At 42.0% G+C, this 25,768-nt stretch overlaps 1 protein-coding gene across 5 annotated transcripts in view; it reads left to right on the forward strand.

Annotated features, from left to right (window-relative positions):
• LOC126210335 (uncharacterized) overlaps nt 1-25,768 on the forward strand; it is a 180,473-nt gene that overhangs the window by 68,008 nt on the left and 86,697 nt on the right. For all 5 annotated transcript variants that reach the window (XR_007540650.1, XM_049939543.1, XM_049939542.1 and 2 more), the window contains one exon: nt 16,722-16,771. Coding sequence is in view for 4 of the 5 variants with exons in the window: in XM_049939543.1 (XP_049795500.1) it covers nt 16,722-16,771 (50 nt within the window). In the remaining variant the exon portion in view is untranslated. The remainder of the gene's footprint in view (nt 1-16,721; nt 16,772-25,768) is intronic.

Consider the following 25,768-nt stretch of genomic DNA (forward strand, 5'->3'; position numbering starts at 1 on the left):
CCCTGTGTGCCTCGGTCGTATGCAGTCCTGATTGTGGCGCTCACCTGCACGGCGCCAAACACGCATACGACCATCATTGGCACCAAGGCAGGAGCGACTCTCATCGCTGAAGACGACATGTCTCCATTCGTCCCTCCATTCACGCCTGTCGCGACACCACTGGAGGCGGGCTGCACGATGTTGGGGCGTGAGCGGAAGACGGCCTAACGGTGTGCGGGACCGTAGCCCAGCTTCATGGAGACGGTTGCGAATGGTCCTCGCCGATACCCCAGGAGCAACAGTGTCCCTAATTTGCTGGGAAGTGGCGGTGCGGTCCCCTACGGCACTGCGTAGGATCCTACGGTCTTGGCGTGCATCCGTGCGTCGCTGCGGTCCGGTCCCAGGTCGACGGGCACGTGCACCTTCCGCCGACCACTGGCGACAACATCGATGTACTGTGGAGACCTCACGCCCCACGTGTTGAGCAATTCGGCGGTACGTCCACCCGGCCTCCCGCATGCCCACTATACGCCCTCGCTCAAAGTCCGTCAACTGCACATACGGTTCACGTCCACGCTGTCGCGGCATGCTGCCAGTGTTAAAGACTGCGATGGAGCTCCGTATGCCACGGCAAACTGGCTGACACTGACGGCGGCGGTGCACAAATGCTGCGCAGCTAGCGCCATTCGACGGCCAACACCGCGGTTCCTGGTGTGTCCGCTGTGCCGTGCGTGTGATCATTGCTTGTACAGCCCTCTCGCAGTGTCCGGAGCAAGTATGGTGGGTCTGACACACCGGTGTCAATGTGTTCTTTTTTCCATTTCCAGGAGTGTACACATAAAAAATTGTGCACAGCAGTTGCACTCTCCTATTTATTAGATAATTAGCTGCATACCTGGTAGTGCCCAGATATGCATTTATTCTAATTCTATTAGTCCATCTCCTCCTTTCCCATCTCTCTGCCTGTCTCCTCCACCCCTTTCCATCCAACTCTTTCTCCTCCTCTCTGTTTCCCTCTTTCACCCTCACACTCTTACCTATCTTCCCCTCCCCCCCTCTCAGTCCATCTCCTATCTCTTTTCTCTGTCCAATTCCTCTTCCCCAGCTCCCTCTCCATCTCATCCTCCACCCTCTCTGTATCAGCATCACCCATGCCCTCTCCCTCTGTCAATCTCTTCCTCCTCTCATTCTATGTCCATGTATCAACCCTATTCCCTCTCCTCCTCCCCCCCCCCCCCCCATCCTCCCCTGCATAGGAGGTGTGTACCAAATTTGATTGAAATCATTCCAGAGGGTTTGGGAGTAGATTTTTACTCATTACTTTCCCCACAAACCTACATCACATATATCGCACATATGTCTAACATATTTCACACGTATCTGTACACATATTTTACCTGTATCTCTAGCAGACTTTGCTCTGCATCTTCATTTCCATGCAGCCCAGTGTCATATTCCCTGAACTGTGTGTCATACGTCGACATAATTTTGTAGGTACTTTCAGTAATGTAATTCAATACTGTCTGTGAAATGTGCTGTGAATAGCATTAGTTGCAAAAAAGAAATAAATGCGGCAGTTTTTCACACATTTCGGTGTTTATGACCTAATATCACTTGAATTATCTGTCATAGAATGATATAATTTTGCGAGTACAATCAGTGGTATATGTTAATACTGTCTGCAAAGTGTGTCACCAATACATTTAGTAGTAAAGAATTAATAAATTAAAATGTTGTGCCTGATGTGGTTGTTTTACTGAGTGAAAAGTGAAAATGTACAAGGTGTACAACTTTGCTTCCACTGTTTGCCGATAGATGGCGACAATGGTAACTAGCGGTCGAATGAAATAGATCGCAGACATCAGGCAGTTAGCTTGGACCTCAGTTACCATAACCTCATTCAAACATTAGTCAATTTGTGTCTGCATCACAAGTGGTTTCAACACTTCAAGAACGGTGGTTTTAACGCCGTAGACCGGCATAGTGGTGGAAGAGAGAATGTTTTCAAAGATGCAGAATTGGAGACATTGTGTCAAACTGAAGAAGAATTGGCATGATTAGTGGGAGTGACACAGCAAGCCATTTCAAAAGGTCTCAAGGCTATGGGCATGATTCAGAAAGAAGAAACTTGGATCCTGTGTGAGCTGAAACCAAGAGATGTTGAATGGCATTTGTGTGTTTGTGAACAGTTGCTTCAGAGGCAAAAACAGAAGGGATTTATGCATCATATTGTGACCGGGGCCAAAAAAGGGTTCATTGCAATAACCCTATATGCAAAAAATCATGGGGATATCCCGGCCGTGCTTCCACGTCGATGGCCAAACCGAATATCCATGGCTCCAAGATCATGCTCTGCATTTGGTGGGACCAGCTTGGTGTTGTGTACTATGAGGTGTTAAAACCAAGTGAAATAATCACAGGTGCTCATTATCAACTGCAATTAATGCATTTGAGCAGAGCATTAAAAGACAAACGGCCACTGTACAGCGAGAGGCACGATAAAGTGATTTTGCAGCACGACAACGCTCGACCCCACATTGCAAAAGAGGTCAAAACATGAAACTTCCTGGCTGATTAAAACTGTGTGTCCGACTGAGACTCGAACTCGGGACCTTTGCCTTTCGCGGGCAAGTGCTCTACCAACTGAGCTACCGAAGCACAACTCACGGCCGGTCCTCACAGCCCTACTTCTGCCAGTATCTCGTCTCCTACCTTCCAAACTTTACAGAAGCTCTCCTGCGAACCTTGCAGAACTAGCACTCCTGAAAGAAAGGATACTGCGGAGACATTGCTTAGCCACAGCCTGGGGGATGTTTCCAGAGTGAGATTTTCACTCTGCAGCGGGGTGTGTGCTGATATGAAACTTCGTGGCAGATTAAAACTGTGTGCCCGACCGAGACTCGAACTTGGGACCTTTGCCTTTCGCGGGCAAGTGCTCTACCAACTGAGCTATCGAAGCACGACTCACGGCCGGTCCTCACAGCCTTACTTCTGCCAGTATCTGGCAGAATTCTGGCAGTCAAAACATACTTGGAAATGTTAAAATGGGAAGTCCCACCCCACCCTACCTCCTATCTATGGACATTGCTCCCTCTGACTGTCACCTGTTTAGATAAATGGCACATGGCCTGGCTGACCAACACTTCCGATCTCATGAAGAAGTCACAAATTGGATCAATTCATGGATTGCTTCAAAAGATGAACAATTTTTTCAATGCAGGATTTGTACACTGTCCAAAAGGTGGGAGAGAGTAGTGGCCAGCGATGGAAAATATTTTGAATGATACATGTGTAACCAATTTGTTTTATTAAAGCCTCAAACGTTGGGGAAAAATGGCAGAAGCAAAGTTGTACATCTTTTAGTAACCAATAAGCTTTTTCCTTGCATTGTTTTGTGGGGGTTGTGAGAATCAAAAAGTTTCATAAAGATTTGAATTTATGTTTAAAGTTCGTTGGATGTCACTAAGTGCTGTTATTGGTGAAGAAAGTCTTGATATTTGCACATATGGCCTACACTTCTTTTTTCACTCCAAGTCCCACCCCTTTGATAGGTAGGATGTTCTTACCCCAAAACGATTCTTTCCCATTAGGAAGCAATATGTGTAGCAGGTTTGATTGAATTGGTCCACATACATGGCACACATATACATCCATTTTTATTATATGTGTGGATTACATTGTTTTATAGTCTGTGAGCATCTTCCTTAGTCAAGGTAGGCATCAGGCTACACAGCAATCACCTGGAGCGATATGTGACACCACAATAAGTGTAACAGTTTTGAATGTTAATCCATGCAGCGGCATGCCTATCGGATTAAGTACAATCAAGAATTCAGTTGGATAATTGACAACTTTGGCTGGATTTATTACAGTATTGATGTACTGATATGTTGCCATTTGTCCTGGTATAACATTTTGAGTGCTGAATCTGATGACATTGAGATCATGGGTTAAGCTTGCCAAATAGCACATGCACTGAGCAACTGATTATTTTTGTAATTCTATGTAATATTCAGGGAAACATCCAATTATCAACAATTATTTAATTGTTTTGCAAAATGTTCATTGATTGCATCATGGTCTAGTTGTACATGCATATTGGTTTTCGGAGTCAGTTTGTGTACCATAGAAATGATGATTTGAGACACACATTAAGCTCATCAGCGGTTGTTGAGTGCTTATAGCTAGCAGCATATGCTGAAAATCACCAGACAGTAAAATGAGTGCACCACCAAATAGCTGTTCATTTCCACTCAAATCTTTGATTTTATTATGAAGCACTTCCAATGCTTTTTTGTGCGACATAGTACATTCATCCCATATAAAGATTTCAGTGATTGGATTACCTTATCCAGTTCAGAATTTTTGTTGATGTTGCATGTTGATATCTCAGGCATTTTCTGGGTGTGCTGTTTGGCCACCATCAAAGAGTTTTTGTAACTTCAGATGATATAATTGCTAGTGCAATATTTTTTTTGGGTTGTATGGTTTCCAGAATAAATGAAATAAGAAAAGTTTTGCCTGTGCCTCTGAGTGCATCAAGGAAATTCAGTTCACTCCTTTGCTTGTAATTGCATTCATAATTCTGTCATATGCTAAGTGTTGTTCTGGAACCAATTTTGGAAGATTCGTTTGAACAAACATGCCTAATCTGTCGACATCAGAGTGTGCTTGTCTTTGCAAATCACATGCGAGGAGGCACAGCCATTCCTAATTTTACCAGTGCCAAACATGTCTTCAATTGAAACAAATGCCTCATAATAAACAATTAGTATAAATTGAATATCTATATTTTGATTTGTAGCTTGTGTTATTCCCAAAGATCCTTTGGATTGGCTCAGAAGCATATTGTTGATATAATTGCAAATAACATATGTATTTGCTGTGGTTGAGCAGTATTTGATGCATCAGCACATGAACTGTCCAAATGTGCATCATTCTCAAGATTTAACTCTTGCAGGCTTCATGATAAGTGCCACATACTTGACTGTCTGCTGTTCTCAGTTCTTGGAAGGATATTGGTCCATGTACATTAATTAATAGTAAATGCAAGTTAAAACATTATTCATTGTTTGAGTGAATAGTGTACAGATGGACTAACACATTGGTCAAATATAAACTGGGATGTTCTGCAGCTGTTTTACCTCACTTACGATATTGGAACTTGTCAGCTGTTGCATTCCATGCTTAGTATGTTGGCACTTCAGAATGAAGTAACTCCCTAGTAAGCATATCATTTGTGCACAATGAGAAAAATGCAGTTAATGTACTTGATCAATTTCACCAAATTGGTAATACTCAATTTTGATGTGTTCTTTGTATATTTTTTTAGAGTAATGGTGAATATGATACAACCCAACACGTTCATCTGACGAATTTGCTGTTGTCTTTGGTTGATCATTGACAGTATGACAGTAGAGTGGATGTCCAGCAATAGTCTCAACAAAGAAGTCTCTTGTGTATTGTTCCGTGCATTTCATACCGAACATTTCATACCGAACGTGCACGGTGGATTATTGTTTAGTAAATCACATGGACTATGAATCGTGTTTTTGGTGATGACTTCAAATAAGTGCAAAATGGTATCAGCATCTGGTATTTCTGCTAAGATGACTTGATCAATTTGATGTGATGTGACGTTTTTGATCAACCAAATAAAAATGTGTGCATGTGCAGTTCTCTCTTTTGCCATTCATTGGAATACATCCAACAGTGTGTCTGTCCAAAAACATGTTGCTTGACTTTGAAATCCTTTAAAGATTTTAGTTTTTGTTTGAATGTAGGCACAGAAATATCATGATGATCTGATGATAATGTTGATAGACTAAAGTTTGTAGCACAGTGACAATTGATTTGTTTGTCAATTTTTCCCATGAAATAAATTTTAAGAAATTTGTGAGTGTGTTTCGCAGTGGTGGTAGTGATCCTGCATGATTAATTTGTTCTTGTATTGTGACTGCTATCATTTAATTCTTGCATATGATATTTCATGCACTGAACGGTGCTATTAGGAATCATGAACTGTACTTGCATATATTTGCCAAGAAATATTTCGATTGTCTCATGTCACCTGACCTTCCCCCATGAACCATGGACCTTGCCGTTGGTGGGGAGGCTTGCGTGCTTCAGCGATACAGATGGCCGTACCGTAGGTGCAACCACAACGGAGGGGTATCTGTTGAGAGGCCAGACAAACATGTGGTTCCTGAAGAGGGGCAGCAGCCTTTTCAGTAGTTGCAGGGGCAACAGTCTGGATGATTGACTGATTTGGCCTTGTAACATTAACCAAAACGGCCTTGCTGTGCTGGTACTGCGAACGGCTGAAAGCAAGGGGAAACTACAGCCGTAATTTTTCCCGAGGACATGCAGCTTTACTGTATGATTAAATGATGATGGCGTCCTCTTGGGTAAAATATTCCGGAGGTAAAATAGTCCCCCATTCGGATCTCCGGGCGGGGACTACTCAAGAGGACGTCGTTATCAGGAGGAAGAAAACTGGCATTCTACGGATCGGAGCGTGGAATGTCAGATCCCTTAATCGGGCAGGTAGGTTAGAAAATTTAAAAAGGGAAATGGATAGGTTAAAGTTAGATATAGTGGGAATTAATGAAGTTCGTGGCAGGAGGAACAAGACTTTTGGTCAGGTGATTACAGGGTTATAAATACAAAATCAAATAGGGGTAATGCAGGAGTAGGTTTAATAATGAATAAAAAAATAGGAGTCCGGGTTAGCTACTACAAACAGCATAGTGAACGCATTATTGTGGCCAAGATAGACACGAAGCCCATGCCCACTACAGTAGTACAAGTTTATATGCCAACTAGCTCTGCAGATGATGAAGAAATTGATGAAATGTATGACGAGATAAAAGAAATTATTCAGGTAGTGAAGGGAGACGAAAATTTAATAGTCATGGGTGACTGGAATTCGTCAGTAGGAAAAGGGAGAGAAGGAAACATAGTAGGTGAATATGGATTGGGGGGAAGAAATGAAAGAGGAAGCCGCCTTGTAGAATTTTGCACAGAGCATAACTTAATCATAGCTAACACTTGGTTCAAGAATCATAAAAGAAGGTTGTATACCTGGAAGAATCCTGGAGATACTAATAGGTATCAGATAGATTATATAATGGTAAGACAGAGATTTAGGAACCAGGTTTTAAATTGTAAGACATTTCCAGGGGCAGATGTGGATTCTGACCACAATCTATTGGTTATGAACTGCAGATTGAAACTGAAGAAACTGCAAAAAGGTGAGAATTTAAGGAGATGGGACCTGGATAAACTGAAAGAACGAGAGGTTGTAGAGAGTTTCAGGGAGAGCATAAGGGAACAATTGACAGGAATGGGGGAAAGAAATACAGTAGAAGAAGAATGGGTAGCTCTGAGGGATGAAGTAGTGAAGGCAGCAGAGGATCAAGTAGGTAAAAAGACGAGGGCTAATAGAAATCCTTGGGTTACAGAAGAAATATTGAATTTAATCGATGAAAGGAGAAAATATAAAAATGCAGTAAATGAAGCAGGCAACAGGGAATACAAACGTCTCAAAAATGAGATCGACAGAAAGTGCAAAATGGCTAAGCAGGGATGGCTAGAGGACAAATGTAAGGATGTAGAGGCTTGTCTCACTAGGGGTAAGATAGATACTGCCTACAGGAAAATTAAAGAGACCTTTGGAGAGAAGAGAACCACTTGTATGAATATCAAGAGCTCAGATGGCAACCCAGTTCTAAGCAAAGAAGGGAAGGCAGAAAGGTGGAAGGAGTATATAGAGGTTTTATACAAGGGCGATGTACTTGAGGACAATATTATGGAAATGGAAGAGGATGTAGATGAAGATGAAATGGGAGATAAGATACTGCGTGAAGAGTTTGACAGAGCACTGAAAGACCTGAGTCGAAACAAGGCCCCGGGAGTAGACAACATTCCATTCGAACTACTGATGGCCTTGGGAGAGCCAGTCATGACAAAACTCTACCATCTGGTGAGCAAGATGTATGAGACAGGCGAAATACCCACAGACTTCAAGAAGAATATAATAATTCCAATACCAAAGAAAGCAGGTGTTGACAGATGTGAAAATTACCGAACTATCAGTTTAATAAGTCACAGCTGCAAAATACTAACGCGAATTCTTTACAGACGAATGGAAAAACTATTAGAAGCCGACCTCGGGGAAGATCAGTTTGGATTCCATAGAAATGTTGGAACACGTGAGGCAATACTAACCTTACGACTTATCTTAGAAGAAAGATTAAGAAAAGGCAAACCTACGTTTCTAGCATTTGTAGACTTAGAGAAAGCTTTTGACAACGTTAACTGGAATACTCTCTTTCAAATTCTGAAGGTGGCAGGGGTAAAATACAGGGAGCGAAAGGCTATTTACAATTTGTACAGAAACCAGATGGCAGTTATAAGAGTCGAGGGGCATGAAAGGGAAGCAGTGGTTGGGAAAGGAGTGAGACAGGGTTGTAGCCTCTCCCCGATGTTATTCAATCTGTATATTGAGCAAGCAGTAAAGGAAACAAAAGAAAAATTCGGAGTAGGTATTAAAATTCATGGAGAAGTAGTAAAAACTTTGAGGTTCGCCGATGACATTGTAATTCTGTCAGAGACAGCAAAGGACTTGGAAGAGCAGTTGAACGGAATGGACAGTGTCTTGAAAGGAGGATATAAGATGAACATCAACAAAAGCAAAACGAGGATAATGGAATGTAGTCAAATTAATTCGGGTGATGCTGAGGGAATTAGATTAGGAAATGAGACACTTAAAGTAGTAAAGGAGTTTTGCTATTTAGGGAGTAAAATAACTGATGATGGTCGAAGTAGAGAGGATATAAAATGTAGACTGGCAATGGCAAGGAAAGCGTTTCTGAAGAAGAGAAATTTGTTAACATCGAGTATAGATTTAAGTGTCAGGAAGTCGTTTCTGAAAGTATTTGTATGGAGTGTAGCCATGTATGGAAGTGAAACATGGACGATAACCAGTTTGGACAAGAAGAGAATAGAAGCTTTAGAAATGTGGTGCTACAGAAGAATGCTGAAGATAAGGTGGGTAGATCATGTAACTAATGAGGAGGTATTGAATAGGAATGGGGAGAAGAGAAGTTTGTGGCACAACTTGACTAGAAGAAGGGATCGGTGGGTAGGACATGTTTTGAGGCATCAAGGGGTCACAAGTTTAGCATTGGAGGGCAGCATGGAGGGTAAAAATCGTAGAGGGAGACCAAGAGATCAATACACTAAGCAGATTCAGAAGGATGTAGGTTGCAGTAGGTACTGGGAGATGAAGAAGCTTGCTCAGGATAGAGTAGCATGGAGAGCTGCATCAAACCAGTCTCAGGACTGAAGACCACAACAACAACAACAACAACAACATGTCACCTGACACCAGTGTTGATAATGGTTCAGATAATTAACATAATTCTGGCAAATTTCACTTTCCACCTGCGCAGAACGTTCTTGGTGTATCATTATTAAATTTTAGGGCACTGGAATACACGAATAATGTTTCCATTTTCCAAAAAAACATACTCGGATGATGTATCCATTTTCCAACAAACATACTCAGATGAAGACTGTAATCATAATTAACATCGTAATGCGGTGCACCATGGTACAAATGAGCATGCAGTGTTTGTATGGATTGAGCTGTGTGTATTAGAATGGTTTCCAAACTTGCTCCCACATTGCTTATCTGTTTCTGAAGCTCATGATGCCTTTTTATTTTGTACTTTCTGAGACAAAAGCCAACAGGCAATACACCAACATGTGGCCATAAAAGCCTGAACAGTTTTATACTTGGCTAAGTTTTTCCACCTGTCTCTATTCTTCATAGCCCAAAACATGGCTGAAATGTCTTTAATTTCTTCTAAAATGGTTAATAAAAGTCTGTGCTATGGTTTTTCATGAAGTTGTGATCTGTCAGACCTAATTGCTCTTTCTTGTACATTGTCTCAATGTTCCTAATAATTTTATGTTCTTTTTTATGCTGCTGTATTCTTCAATTCTTCTTCATTTTTATTACCATGCTATATTTTTCAGGCCTTTAGTTTCTCTGTTATTCCCTTGTCACACTCCATTGTCCACCACAGGTGTTTTGTATTCTTTTCTCTGGGATTTTTTGTTTTGCTTCATGGTGTAATTTCTCTTCTACTTCTTCCTCATTCCCAGAATCTAATTTTCTCATGCTTCTGTTTAACTATGTATTATCTTCTTTAAGTTTTAATTTGTAAATTTAAAAATGTTTTGAGAATTTGATTATTGCATATTGTGGACCAGAAGTCTTACTTTTGTTATACAGGTGATTCATGGAGATATGCAAATATTTTAATATGTTATTCTACAAGTAAAACTAAAGCAAAAAGTTCATATAAATTTAGGTCTGCAAATGTTTAGTTATGGCTAATAAAATATTTTGCCTGAAATTTTTAGTGACTTCGCTAATATGAAACCATTGCAAACCTGTACAGGGTTAAAGTAAAGCTTGATTTACATTTATTTTGTTGTTACTGGACTGGCGAATCTAATAAAACATGTCCCAGACGTGTATCTGCAGCAGTTTTACAGAACATCCAGAGGAAGAGAGATTATTACACAAATAAATTTGTTTACTTTCCATTAAAAATGTAGGAACTTTTATGTCATTGTTGGTAACCGATAGTGAGTTGTTTCGGTCATTTCCAAACCTTGAAACGAGTGAGTTTTCTGTATTTTTCAGTGAAAGAACATAACAACAACAGTGTATTTAAGTGAAACCACATAGTAACTGTTGTAGTTTGTAGATTATTTATGAAATAGGGATACCTTTCAAATTTACTACAGAGGAGTTTTTCCAAAATTAAATTCTCTACAACTTCTGTTGAAAACTTTGTGCAGTTGTCTTGAATTTAAAAAAACAAGTTGGGCCAAGTAGTTATAAATTAAAAATTTTATGAAATTACTTTTTTGCTTTTCTGGGTATTCTGGAAAACTATTGCAGGTACATGCCTGGGACATGTTTTATTAGATTCACCAGATTAATAACAACAAAATAAATGGAAATCGTGCTATACTTTATCCGTGTACAGTTTTGTGATGGTTTTATATTAGCGAAGTTGCTGAATTTCAAGCAAAATCTCTTATTAGCCATAACTAAACATTTGTGGATCTATGTCTGTATGAACTTTTGTCTTTAGTTTTGCTTGTAGAATAACATATCTCCATGAACCACCCTGTATATACTGAAAGGAACACTGTAATGTCCCATGTCAGCTAAATTGCTTAATGCATTTTAAATAATATGGGACAATTAGACCTTAAGAACACCTGAGGATGTAAATGCATGGTACCAGTCTCTGAGCAACTGCAATAAAACAGCTAATGCGGCAAATTGGACTCTCAGTCAGTTTTAACCAGCATTTCAACATCTCAATATATTTTAATTTGTTTGAGTGTTCCTTTCATTATGCATAATTATTTTAGCTGTAGATACCCTAATGATAGGAGTGTTTGCTTACTTTTGTTGCCAAAAATGATCAGTTTCTTTATTGAACCTTTTTTTTTTTGTTATTCAGTTTCATTATCCCTTTGGAATTCCACTCACCTGTTGCAACATGATCTACCTGAAATTCTCTAATCATGTTATTGGTTGATCATGTTTTTAGGTAACTTTATGAATTTTGCTAGCGCTATTTTCATGTTAAAATTTTTACACAGATGTATGAGTCTTTTCTATTTATATTCATTTATGTGCAAACAGAATCATTGCAAATAATTTTTCCAAATACATTTTCTTAACAAGTCTGAGCATTAAAATCTCCTAATAAAATGTTTACATTTTTCCATGGCACTTTATCTAACTTTGTACCATTGTTCCCAGAACTCCTGTAGTTTCTCTGGGTTATTTTTTTTTGTCATTATTGGTTGATACATATGCATTAATTAATGTGTGCCTCTTATTCCCATTCTGAACTGTGAGAAGAGAGAATCTTCCTGAAGGTAGTGAAAAATTTAGCACTGAATCTGTTAATGATTTGTTAATTATGGATGTAGTACCTAGTGAGGTTTTTCCTGGTTTCTCTTTGCACATACTATAATTACCTGAATCTGGTGTTTCTTAATGTGTAAATCTGGTTTGTTGTAATGATGATATTTTACTTTGTAGTGAATTGAGCATATTTTCCAGTTCTTTGGGTTTATTACCTTAAATCAGTGCTAGAATATTTAGAGGCTACTGTATAAATGGCACTCTCTGGAGATCAATGTTGATCTTACAAGGAGACAGTACAAGTTGCTCAAGATTTGATGATTTACAAGAACTGATGAGTACAAAACATTTCAAAAACCGTAACAGAGTCATCGGTAGCTGAGAGTATAGTGTAAAAGTCTTGTAATAGCAAAGTTGGTGGTACGAATCTGATTTTAGCAACTTAAAAAAAATATATATATATATATATATTTCAAGTTTATTTTTTTATCAAATGGATATACTAATTACCACACAAGCAAATACTGAATTGTGATTTTTCTGAATAATATACATTTATTTTTCGTTAGCCATAAGAAAGTAATGAAAATTTGATAATGAAATGCGAAATGTGTTACTGTTAAAAGAAAAGTATGTAAAGCAGTATTCAGAAGATCATGCACAAATTGAAGGATTTAACATACAACAATATTGGAGTAGGAATTTATGATCTAGGAAGTGGTTCGGTGAATGCTTTGGAATGTTGGAACAACAAGGACAAACAGTGCCCATGTACCTTAAGTTTAGCAAAAAGATGATGTTCTGTTTACTCAGCTGTGAGCACCATGTTCAATACACCTGTAACAACATCACACAGAATTCTGACACACTACCAAGCATATAAGGCAACCGCAAACATCCTCAGACACTGTAAGTGTACTATTCCATTTTGCAAAGTACTGTACATGCCACAAACATTGCATTTGTCTTTGGAAATGCTGCAGTGCACATTACCAGTCCATAGAAGTACTGCAATAACAACCCACTTGTCTCAAAGAGCACAAATTCCTTCTCATCCCATCTAGTAAGTCTCCCATGACCTGGGGTTCTGGGCAACTGTTCTGAACTCTCACCATTTCCTTAATTTCAGCAGTCCTTTTCCTTCACCCCTCTTCATTCCCCTTCAACCCTTCTGCCAGAAGAAGGAGGCACTGGCGCTGAAAGCATGCAAATTTCAGTGCATTATTATGTGTGTGGTCTCCTGCTACCTCTTGGTGAATAAATTTTTCATGTATCCAGTTACATTTACTTTCAGAAATAAATTATTTCCAATGACAAATGGTAATCAGATATATGTACACATCAACTTATACATGAGACCTTAACAGCTTGACAACAGATGGAATTTGTTTGAATGACAAGAAGTTGTATGTATGCATGAATGGTACATTATCTGTGCTGAAGTTGCAGTGTATGTGCATTGATTGTCCTTAATGTTCTTGACATTCGCAAGCTTTCACTGGCTGAGGATTACTTGCAAGACCATAAGCTCCTATTCTAAAGTTATTGTATTTTGACTCGTCAGTCAGCTCCTTAAGTCTGTATGCAACTTTTAGATTGATCCTGTATGTCAATAATATTGTTCAGCGATTAGAAATAAATATGATGTTTTGCATTTTTGTGCAGAGTTTTATTTTGTTGTGAATACTTGCATTTCATGTCATTAGTAATAAAAATAGTGAAATGTTATTTTTCAATCGTGTATTTATTAATTAAAATTACCATTTGCTAATAAATATTGAATTAAAAAATAAATAAATAAAAATAAAAAGAGAATTCCTTTAAGCGGGATTGAAAACAGTAACTTTGCAATTACTAGATTTCGGTGCTGTGCACTCAGTTACTACCAGTTCTGTTACATTACGTGAAATGTTTTGTACTTAACAGCACGTGTAAATCTTCAATTCAATTTTTTCGAATATTTTTGAGAATTATGCCGTACTGCTATTGTAAACTGGTGTCTGACCACTGATCTCCAGAACCTATAAGTATGAAGGAAACTGTAGAGGCCCAGCATGTGAGTTCCCCTTTGTATTCAGAAAATGAATGCAGCTCATGGATTATGTTGTGTAATATTGGAAATAGACCAACTGAATGAGATACGCTTGGCAACACCTCTAAATCAACCATTGACATGACTATTGCTTTTTGACTGCAGAAATTAATCTTACATCATAGATACAGAATATTTATTATTGAAAGTTTCATTTTGTAAAGATGGAGTAAAATAAGTAGATGAAGCCTTTCAAGCTTCTTAAAGAAACTTCTCAACAGCAAAAAAAATGTAGAAATAGATATCTGCAAAACAAATGAAAAGAAACAGTTGTACTGGTAAAGGAGGTGGCCAACAAACACAGTTAGACGTGTACAAGAAGATAACTCATTAATACGTTTATTTCCACTGTGTACATTAGGAGTTGAGATATATGTAACTTGAATTGTTGTAGAGTCTTCTGTGGTGCTGAGCTACATACAGAGAGAATAAAGTTCTTGATTGTAACAAATATTCTTGAATGCTGATACACTTACTTAAGTCTCTGACACACAGTAATGTTTAGTAGTGTCATGCTAGGTTGACATATTGTCCTCACTGCAGTCTTTTGTACTAATGTTGATTAGTCTGTCAATGCACTAAACCTCAGGGTGGAACACTGAGCGTGGTTGCTTAAAAAGATGGCCAATCAGTGTTGCATGCAGTTAGATCACATCAGCTCTGGTGGCAGTATGCTTGGCGCCACCCAATGGAGAACAGAAAGTGATGGGTAGTGAGCTCGCCCCGATGGTAGGGTTAAAAGTGCTCTTTCTCTTGCATAGCTGAGAGCAGCTCATGGTACACCAGGTGTGGTCAATGAAGGTACCATTGATACTGCAGAAACTGTATAATTCTCAGCACTAAAGCTCTTGAACATGGAGTGCTGGCCATCGCAGTGGCCCTTAATGCTAGGAAAATGCATGTTTCATTGTCCGGTGGTATGGTTTCAAAACATAGAGTTGTCATTGTTATCTTTGTAACCAATATTCTAGAGAATATATCGTTTCACAATTGATAATTTTTGGCTGCCTACCATTTTCCATTAGGAGCCACATCCAGCTACACTGTGAACACAAATTGTAGATGACTGTGGCATCGTGTTATACTTTCAGCATTTGCTGAACGAGCTTTTTAATACTTAGGAGGAATTAAAGCCATAGTTACTCATTGTTAAAGAAATTATTAACACAGAGAGCACATTTATGTTGTTTGCTGCCCACTAGAAGGTTGGTCTTACAATTGCAGTGGTTCATTGATATCATAATTGCCTTTCTCAGCCATTTGATATACAGCTATTTGGGGATCAACAGTTTAATATGTACAATGATGCAGTGCATTGCAGCTTGCTGTTTTGCAGATTAACCAGCATTGTCAGAGGTGTGTGTGTGTGTGGGGGGGGGGGGGGGGGAAGGGGGGGCGGGAGGGGGGGGGAATCTTGGGTCTGACCTATATTCACCCACTGTACCATTGGCACTTTAGTTCAGCATGTAATCACTAAGCTTCCAAGACAACTTCATTCCGTAATTGGCCTGTAACCATGACATTAATAATTGTCTTACATGTTACTATTTCTGTTCATTAATTGATGTGCAGTTGCCACAGCAGATTAAGCACTTGTTCGATAGATTAAAAGTTAAAATGACATGCGTAGTTACTACTGCTGTTCAAGCGTAGAACCATTTTTGTAATAGATGTTCAGTCATTATTGAATGTAGTCGATCTCCATAAACTTAACTGTTTGCTGCAAATAGTTCGAATTTCCCAGTCATACTTTCCATTGAGAATTGTTATTGGAGCAATTAACTGTAGTCATTATCTACATCACCATTATTCTCTTGGACATAACTTTATAAATCCAAAAAATCATTTCTAACATCATCAGTCTGGGAGTGTTAACAGCATTTTATTTTATATTTACCTTCAGCTTGTACTTGAGTTAAACAAAATCTATTCTTTTGTAGTTTCACTAGATTGTTACATAATGACTGCAACTGAACTTGATTCAGTTTGCAAAATGTTGCTAGTTACTGTTGAGCCTGGTTTGCAGTGAAGCAATCACAGAGTAATGTTTATGCGATGTAGGTTTCCAAGGCAAGCTAGATCAAAGTTCAGTTGATTCTAGACAAGCACAAAAAATGTTTTGTACAGTCTGCTCTTAATGTTCCAAACTAATAGCTTATTTTGGGTTTTAATATTGTGATTGTATTTACAACAGTGATCCGAATTGTCCTTGCGTGTTGTTTTGGGCTCCCCAAAACCAAAATGCACAGACGCGTGACTTGTTGTATAGATGGTTTTACCTTGTTACTTATCACCTGCAGTAGTTACATCTGTCGGAGACATTGTCAGCATGCTTAATTGCTTTAGGAACACTTTGCTGTGATGATACTGAAATAACTTCTTAGGTTGTGGGCTCCAAAGTCGACTACTCAGCTGCATCTATAATGTGGTGCAGGTGCTGCTGAACACCGACACCAACATGTGATAGAGACGTGACCTATGGATGGCACTTTTGGCCCACCCAAGATATTTTTTTTTTCTCTGATACCCTCCATACCTGATCAATATTTCTCCATCTTCTGTCTGGGGAGGTGCCTGATGGCAGCATGGCAAATCCACACAGGTGTTGTTGTGATTATTGTTATTATTATTGTTATTGTTATTATTTATTATTACTACAGATGTTCTCCATCCTTCTTTCAGGAGCTCAAGGATGAAGCTAAGTTGACACATAATCACAGTGCAGCAGAAAGGTATTGTACAGTTTTTTTGTATCGTAAATTTTTGATTTTGTGTACTGTGTTTGCAGCTTAACATTATAAACAGCACAGCTGAAAATATGGCAATACGCACATATGCACACAATTTGATGAATGCTGTTGATCAGTATCTGTGATTTCCATGTGCTGTTCTGCTGCGACACACTCAGCCATAGGCTCCTATTCAACCAACAGCAAGCATTCCTGCAATTGTGTAATGTCTTCTACATTTACTTTTCTTTCCGTTTGTACCCCAGTTGTACAAAATTTATGATATGGCAACATTTTCCAGCTTCAATATAATTAATATTTCTTTTCCGCAAAGTTGGGGAGAAGACACACTTTAAAATAGCTCACAATAAGCTTTATATGTAAAAACAAAGATGATGTGACTTACCGAACGAAAGCGCTGGCAGGTCGATAGACACACAAACAAACACAAACACACACACAAAATTCAAGCTTTCGCAACAAACTGTTGCCTCATCAGGAAAGAGGGGAAGGAGAGGGAAAGACGAAAGGATGTGGGTTTTAAGGGAGAGGGTAAGGAGTCATTCCAATCCCGGGAGCGGAAAGACTTACCTTAGGGGGAAAAAAGGACAGGTATACACTCACACACACGCACATATCCATCCACACATATATGTCTTTAAATATGTCTGCTTGTGTCTGTATATGTGTGGATGGATATGTGTGTGTGTGTGTGCGAGTGCATACCCGTCCTTTTTTCTCCCCTAAGGTAAGTCTTTCCGCTCCCGGGATTGGAATGACTCCTTACCCTCTCCCTTAAAACCCACATCCTTTCGTCTTTCCCTCTGTTGTGTCTAGACCATACAGCCCAGACACAATGCTGTAGCCGATAGGGCACGCAAGGCTAACGCAGACGGGCGTGAAGTCTGGAACATGAGACTTATAAATGCACTAAAGAAAAATACGTAGCTTTTTTAATACTTAACTTTATTCTCTTGTTGGAATACATCTCCCCTGCATACTCGTAAGCTATTGGCACTGATACAAATGGCGCCTTGCTAGGTGGTCGCCATTTAACTTAGCAGAGGGCTATTCTACTGTCTATCTCTCGGCAAATGAGAGCAAGGCTTAGCACGTCCAATCGCTAGCTATGTTGTCCGTACAACTGGGGGCGAGGTCTCCTCAGTCTCTCGAGACCTGCCTTGTGGTGACGCTAGGTTTGCGATCCCACAGTGGCGACACGCGGGTCCGACATGTACTACAGGACCGCGGCCGATTTAAGTTACCACCTAGCAAGTGTGGTGTCTAGCGGTGACACCACACCCTCTCCTTCCCCTCTTTCCTGATGAGGCAACAGTTTGTTGCGAAAGCTTGAATTTTGTGTGTGTTTGTGTGTCTATCGACCTGCCAGCGCTTTCGTTCGGTAAGTCACATCATCTTTGTTTTTACATATATTTTTTCCCACGTGGAATGTTTCCCTCTATTATATTGATATCACAATAAGCTTTGATAGAATTGTTCATCTGTTGAGACAAGAGAAAACATAAGTAAACTTTGACTGCACTAAGTCAATATCCTCTAATCACCTTGCCTGATGAATAAAGTTTTGCAGTATGCAAATGTCATGTCTTGATATGGGCAGCTCACATAATTCCTGTCCACCTGGCTAACAGTGGACACTCATTGACGAATACATTCATCATGACATAATAAGAAACGAATGTTTGCCCACCCGTGAAAAAGTATCATTTGGCATACACTTTTTATAACATTGACATTTCTCATGAGGGATCAAGTGTGCTCACATCTCTTATAAACTGTCCTCAATTGTTAATCTCTCTTTGAGAAGTGAAGAAAAAAAAAAAGTAGAATATGTGTATCAGATAACTCAATATAATATCCTTCAGCATGGTCGGTTGGTGGGTTTGGGGTATAAAGAGACCAAACAACTATCCTCCAGCATGACTGTGAGTGTTTAGAAGTAACTTTATTCTTTGTGAAGCACAAGCTGTTGACATGTGCAGAAATAGGCATATCCCAACACCTGCTATTCTTCAGCCATAACTGCTACTTGCAACACTTACAGTGCTGACATTGTCACATGAAAATGTTTTTTAAATCTTGAAAAAAACAAATCGCTAGTGAGATACTTAGGTAATTGGCCTATGCATAGCTCTGTTTGAAAAGAATGGCTCAATAAAGTCGCAGGGGCGACCGTTTAGATCTTCTGTCATGCCCTGCACCTAAACTCACTACAAATAATATGTACCTGTGATCTTGCTGTCAAATTGTGAATGCGTCGGTTAATATTATGAATTAAAAAATAATCAGAAATATTAAATAAAAGATAATAAATAATTAGTAAAAGGGTTTTATTCAAATGTCTGAAATTTATGAAGGTGACACCAGAGAATTCCATTAAATAATGTTTATTCCAGTAACTAATCTCAAATAAACAGTAAGTGGTCCTACCATTATCAGTTATACAACAGTCAGAAAGATAACCTTATTAAAATGCAATGAAGGTAATTGTGTTACAAGAATGGTATCAGAATCCTCAAGGTAAATAGTCGTCCAAGAAATGCAAAAAACTTAAGTTCGTTTTGTGATCACTGTTGTGGATTGGCAAGAGAGCCAACCCACTATGAGAGGAAGCCGAAAGGCATGCGTTTTAGCTCACGCAGGCTGGCGTGAGGTCTGGAACAGGTCAAGGAAATGAGACTAGCAAAAAAACGTACGTAGCTGCTGGAATACTTAACTTTAATCCATAATGGGTGAACATCGCTCTTGACGGTACATGTTTTACAGCATCAATAGTAACTGGTACTGGCGCCTTGCTAGGTTGTAGCAAATGACGTAGCTGAAGGCTATGCTAACTATCGTCTCGGCAAATGAGAGCGTAATTTGTCAGTGAACCATCGCTAGCAAAGTCGGCTGTCTAACTGGGGGCGAGTGCTAGGACGTCTCTCTAGACCTGCCGTGTGGCGGCGCTCGGTCTGCAATCACTGACAGTGGCGACACGCGGGTCCGACGTATACTAACGGACCGCGGCCGATTTAAAGGCTACCACCTAGCAAGTGTGGTGTCTGGCGGTGACACCATAATCGTAGTAAATGAAATAGTCATTAGCTCAAAATAATTCACAATTTTGCATGACGGTTTATGCATAAACACACAAGAGATAAGGAATAGATACTCATACTGTGTCTAGTTTTAATTCCATAATACAGGGAGTGCAGTAGCCACCAGAAAGATTGCGGGAGGTGCATATTGACATGGCGCGTCACGGACAGTAGTTGCTGCAAGTAAAGTCCCATCCACCAGAAAGCACGCGAGAATTTGGCCGAGCCCTCTGCTGGCAGAACAACAACAACTCAGGCAGCATGGGCCATGCCCAGTCAGCTCACACGGGCATGCCTAGCAGACAGTTCCCGGTCTACACTATGTGAAGTGTGACGGAAAACGTGAATCGTGTTACTACACAATTGGCAATGAATAGGGTAGTTCTTTCGCATGTTGCGTCGTTGTTCCGGTTTTGCAGCTTATCCATGGCATGGAGGTTTTAGTGCGGGTTTTGGTTGAGCAGCAGATGGCTCTCTTGGCAACCATGAAACAAGTGCTTCCAGCGTTGCTCTCCACGCAGTCTGCTCCAGTGCCATTCCCTCCTCCCTTTCCCCCGTATGACGAGACGGCGGAGGATTGGGATGCGTATGACCATCGCCTTCGGCAGCATTTCGAGGTGTTTCATGTTGCCGATGCGGAGGTATGTCGTGCTCTTTTCTTGTCTTGGATATCTCAAGTTTTGCGGCAGCTAGTGCCGTTGCAGGAACCCTCGTCCTTGTCTTTTGACGCATTATGTTCCTTGCTGTCTTCATATTATCGCTGCCGCATGCATGTTGTGGCGGCTAGGGTCGAGTTTTATCAATGCAAGAAACAGCCCCATCAGTCTTACTGGGCATGGGCCGCTACCCTGCACGGTCTTAGTCGCAAGTGTCATTTTGTCACGGAGCAGTCGCGAGAGTCATATGCCTACGTTATGGTGCGCGACGTCATTGTTTGTTCGGCCCCTGATAGGGTGGTCCGGCATTGGGCCCTGCAGTTGGAAGACCCTTCCCTTGAGGAATTCATGTCCATTGCTCAATCATATGAAGTCTCGCACACAGCATGTCAACTGTTGGAAGCGTGGTGCGACGTCGCGGCAGTTGAGGGCAGTGTGGCCGTGTCCACTACGTCCGGGGTGGACGACTTGCGAGCGGTACAATCCAGCCATTACAGCCGCTCCCGAATGGCGCGTAAACAGAGTTCCGGCCACCGGCCCCTGTTACCTTCCTGTGCGGCGTGCTATATACATCATGATCGGTCAGAGTGCCCCCAGCGTTGGGCTGTTTGTCGCAAATGTAATAAAAAGGGACACATTGCTAAAGTTTGCCGCTCAGCCTCAAAAGAATCGAAGGAAGCAGGTACAGAGGACATGGACGTTGACATTCAGGAAGTTTTTTCGGGCCAGGCTCCCGACGCATCGGCACACAAACTGTTTATCGAGGTGTCGGTTCGGTCGCGGCGATTACAACTGCAAGTAGATACAGGCGTGAAGAAGGTGTCAGTGCTAGGAAAATGGGAAGCTAGTGTGTAAACAATGCCCGTATCGTGTTTGCAGCTGGCGGGAAGACTAGCAAGAAAAACTTACTCCGACCTTGGGTCGCCCCCTTTGGCGCCAGTTTACCTGTGTCTACGCGGTAATGGTAAACAGTTCATTCTCCTACTGGGGCAATTCACTACCGACGTTACTTACAAATCAGTCACTCAGCCTCTTACTTTTATTTTTGTCAGTGATGTGAGCTCCGCTAACCTTTTTGGATTGGATGCCTTTCAAGCTTTTGGTTTTTCTATCACAGACACTGTACAGTTGGTCTCCGAAGACGTTCCCTATCAATCATTGAAATCTTTGATCTCTGACTTTAAGGATATCTTAGAGGAGGGCCTGGGGCGTGTTTCAGACTTTGAAGCTCACTTAACGTTGAAGGCATCGGCTCGCGTGCGTTTTCTACGTGCGAGGCAGATCCCCTTGGCTCTCCGCCCTCAGGTAAAAGCAGAGCTAGACTGGCTGACAGCCCTAGGGGTCGTTCTTCCCATTTCTTCTAGTGAGTGGGCTTCGCCCCTCGTTGTTGTCAGGAAACCCTCAGGAAAATTACGTCTTTGTGGCAATTTCAAGGCCACCATCAATTCCCAATTGGTGGTGGACACCTGTCTCTTGCCTCATTCTGATGAATTGTTCTCCGCCGTGGCCATCAGAATATCCAGTGCCCCAGTGATATTCCAGCGTTATCTTGAGCACGTCAGGTCGACAATCCCTCATTGTATTAATTACCTGAACGACATAATTGTCACAGGCCGCAGCACGAAGGAACACTTGCACAACCTTCGAACCCTCTTTCTCAAATTCAGGTCCGTGGGCCTGCGTTGCAAACTGCGTAAGTCGAACTTCTTCCAACCGTCCATTGAGCATGTGGGTTACACCATCTCTCAGCACAGTGTCCAGCCGCTAGGAAGTTTGGTCCAAGGTATCGTCGACCTTCTGCGGCCCGATTGGCTGAAGGAGTTACAAGCTTTTTTAGGCATGATTGCCTATTACCACCGGTTCATTCCCAGGGCTTCTACCATAGCCCGCCCCCTTTACTGCCTTCTGCGCAAGGGTGTTCCTTTTGATTGGTCGCCTGCATGCGAGTGAGCGTTCACCTCGTTGAAGGGCCTCCTCACGTCAGCGCCTTGTTTGGCTACTTTTGACCCCAATAAGCTGTTGGTCCTCGCTACAGATGCTTCGCAGTATGGGGTGGGGGCGGTCCTGGCCCATCGCAATGCGGATGGCTCTGAGCAGCCACTGGCGTTTGCGTCTAAAACTCTTAGTCCCATGCAGGTCCATTACTCCCAGGTGGAAAAGAGGCTTCGGCAATTGTCTACGCAGTTACCAAGTTTCACCCTTTCTTGTATGGCACAAAGTTTCAGTTAATCACCGACTATAAGCCATTAATATCGTTATTTGGCCCTGCCTCTCAGATTCCAGATAGAGCAGCTCACAGACTGCAGTGCTGGGCCTTGTTCCTCTCTAAGTACCATTATGACATTCATTTTCGCCGTACCAGACAGCATGCCAACATCGACGCTCTTTCCCATCTTCTGGTGGGCCCAGATCCTAAGTTTGATCGGGAGGAGATTATGTGTTTTCTTTTGGATGTGGCGACCCGCCAAGTGGTTTTATGGCTTCCTGATCACTCGTTCTAGAGTCGCCAGGGAAATGGCAGCTGACTCGGTTCTCCGGCAAGTAGTTCACCTCGTTCAGCAGGGGTGGTCGTACCGACCTCCAGGCCAGGCCTCGGACCCTTTTCGTAATTATTTTGTTCTACAAGACCGCCTCAGTCTTGGATGGAGTTCTCCTTCTGGCTACCGATGATACAGCTCCTCATGTGGTTGTTTCTGCAAGTTTGCGAAGGGAGGTCCTGACGTTATTACATGAGGGGCACTGGGGTGTTTCCCATACTAAAACCTTGGCTCGCATACATGTGTACTGGCCCGGTATTGACAGAGAAATTGAACACTTGGTGGCTGCCTGTTCCCAGTGTGTGAGCCAACAGGCGTCTCCCAGGTCAGTGTTCTCTTCATGGCCGCCTGTAACCCAGGCATGGGAACGTGTTCACATAGATTTTGCGGACCCGTTTCTCAATGGCTTTTGGCTCATTGTCGTTGATGCTTATTCCCCATTCCCATATGTGGTTCGCTGCTCCTCAACCACTTCAGAAGTTGCAATCCAGGCACTAGCAAAAATCTTTTCTGTGGAAGGTCTGCCAGTCACCCTGGTATCGGACAATGGACCTCAGTTTATTTCACAGACCTTCCAGGATTTTTGTAGGCGCTTTGGTATTCGGCACATTTGCTCTCCCCCCTTTCATCCACAATCGAATGGGGAAGCCGAGCTCATGGTGCACACATTTAAGACACAGATGAAAAAGTATGTGCACGGATTTCCTGCGGAGGAGGCGTTGACGTTTTTCCTGACTGCATACTGGACCACACCGATGGGAGAACACAGCCCTGCAGAGCTCCTCCACGGGCGCCAACCTAGGACTCTGCCGCACCTTCTCCTGCCTGGTCCTCAATAGTCTTTGCAAAACGGGGTACCTGGCTTTCCACCGGGTATGTCAGTCCAGGCACGTGGGTTTGGTCGCAATCCACGTTGGATACCGGTGGTGGTCCTGCGCCGCAATGGCCGCCGGCTCTATACCTTGCAGGCGGGGGGCCAGGAGGTGCATCGTCACCAAAATCAGCTACGTCCACGATTGGGCACCCACCCTCCGATCCCTCAGGCGCCGGCTTCCCCTTTGCCGGCACCCGTGTTGTTTTCTCAGGGGACACTACCGCCCCTCCCCCCTGTGACTGTGACTCCCACACTTCAATGGTTCTCAGTCTTGGTGGTCTCCAGTAGCTCCAGCACCGGCATCTCCCATTGCCAGCGTTAGAGATGCCCCGGCGAGAGCCGGCCCCCCTCACAGGCCCGGTTTGTCAGGAGGCTGGTTCACTTGTGATTGTCCCATCACCATCGTCCCCGCCACTGGGTCTTGCCCCTCCCAAGGTGGCCCGGGATCTGGAGTTGACGGCTTGTCGCCCGTTCTGTCCAGGGCTCCGGTGGTGGGATGACGGGGGCCCCTTCGTGTGGGTCACTTCCAACCATATTCGAAGGTTCCGGCTCGATGGTTGGCAGATCCCACCGACTCCAGCCTTCCGATGGACGTGGAGGTCACCGCTACTGCAGGACGCTTCACTTTCCGACGCAGTGGATCACAGTGGCTTCACCCCCCCACCTCCCTCCCCCCCCCCCACACCCCTGAAGGAGGAGGAGTGCAGTAGCCACCAGAAAGATCGCGAGAGGCGCACATCGGCACGGCGCATCACGGACAGTAGTTGCTGCAAGTAAAGTCCCGTCCACCAGAGGGCACGCGAGAATTCGGCCGCACCTTCTGCCGGCGGAACAACAACAACTCAGGCAGCACCGGCCGTGCCCAGTCAGTTCACATGGGCATGCCTAGCAGACAGCTCCCGGTCTACACTATGTGAAGTGCGACGGAAAATGTGAATCGTGTTACTGCAGGGAGAAAAAGTCAGAGTTCTGAACTGGGGCCTCTTCTGACTTTATGAAAGTTAAAGTCCCATTGCTAGTTAAAGCAGTCTAGCAGACATTTATAGCCCAGAATTTATCAACTACACAAAAGTATCTTATGGTACCTCAGGCAGGTCAGCCTTCTTCCACATCTCAATGTAAAAGTCCTTAATCGCTCCCTTGAGAGCACCACTCAAAAAGGGCCCATCTTCACTTGATTCCAGTACTGTACCGCCACGAGCTAAATCTCATTGGCTGAAGGCCACATTCACCAAAAATACATTATTCTTGTATTCTGTAGGCGTGACTAAACTTGACTACTTTCAGGTCTAAAATAATAAATTGTAACAATTTTTAATAACAAGAATGTCACAAATATTTGGCCACAATCAGACCATTTAAAATAAGTACAGATAATAGTTCATTCATAAATGAACAAGCCAGAATTCTTGCACATGTGTGTTCACATTAAACAGTTCCTTAGGCCATCTTGACAGAAGCATCTTCTGGCACTCTTTTCAAGTATGGTGTCAGCCAATACATGCAAGTGATCACTTTTAAGTTACAGTGGTTTTTAGTATCAAGTATCATCAAAATTTAAATTAAGTTACTGGCAAAAGTAGTAAAATACTTATTAAATAACTACACAAATATGACAAAACATTTGCCATTCATGCTGCATTAATTGCTGTGTTATTGTGCAGAACACAATGTTCTGACAGACGTTTTCACAATGAAAAAGATATAAAAACATAATACATCAATAAATAAAATAGATACAGATGTTAAGCTTTCGGGGATGATCGCTGTTGTGTACATAGTTCCGCATAGTCAGCGCACACACAACTTTCCCAATAGAGTGTGCCCCGCTA

This window comes from Schistocerca nitens, chromosome 10 (assembly GCF_023898315.1).
Source record: "Schistocerca nitens isolate TAMUIC-IGC-003100 chromosome 10, iqSchNite1.1, whole genome shotgun sequence".
Classification (NCBI taxonomy): Eukaryota; Metazoa; Arthropoda; class Insecta; order Orthoptera; family Acrididae; genus Schistocerca; species Schistocerca nitens.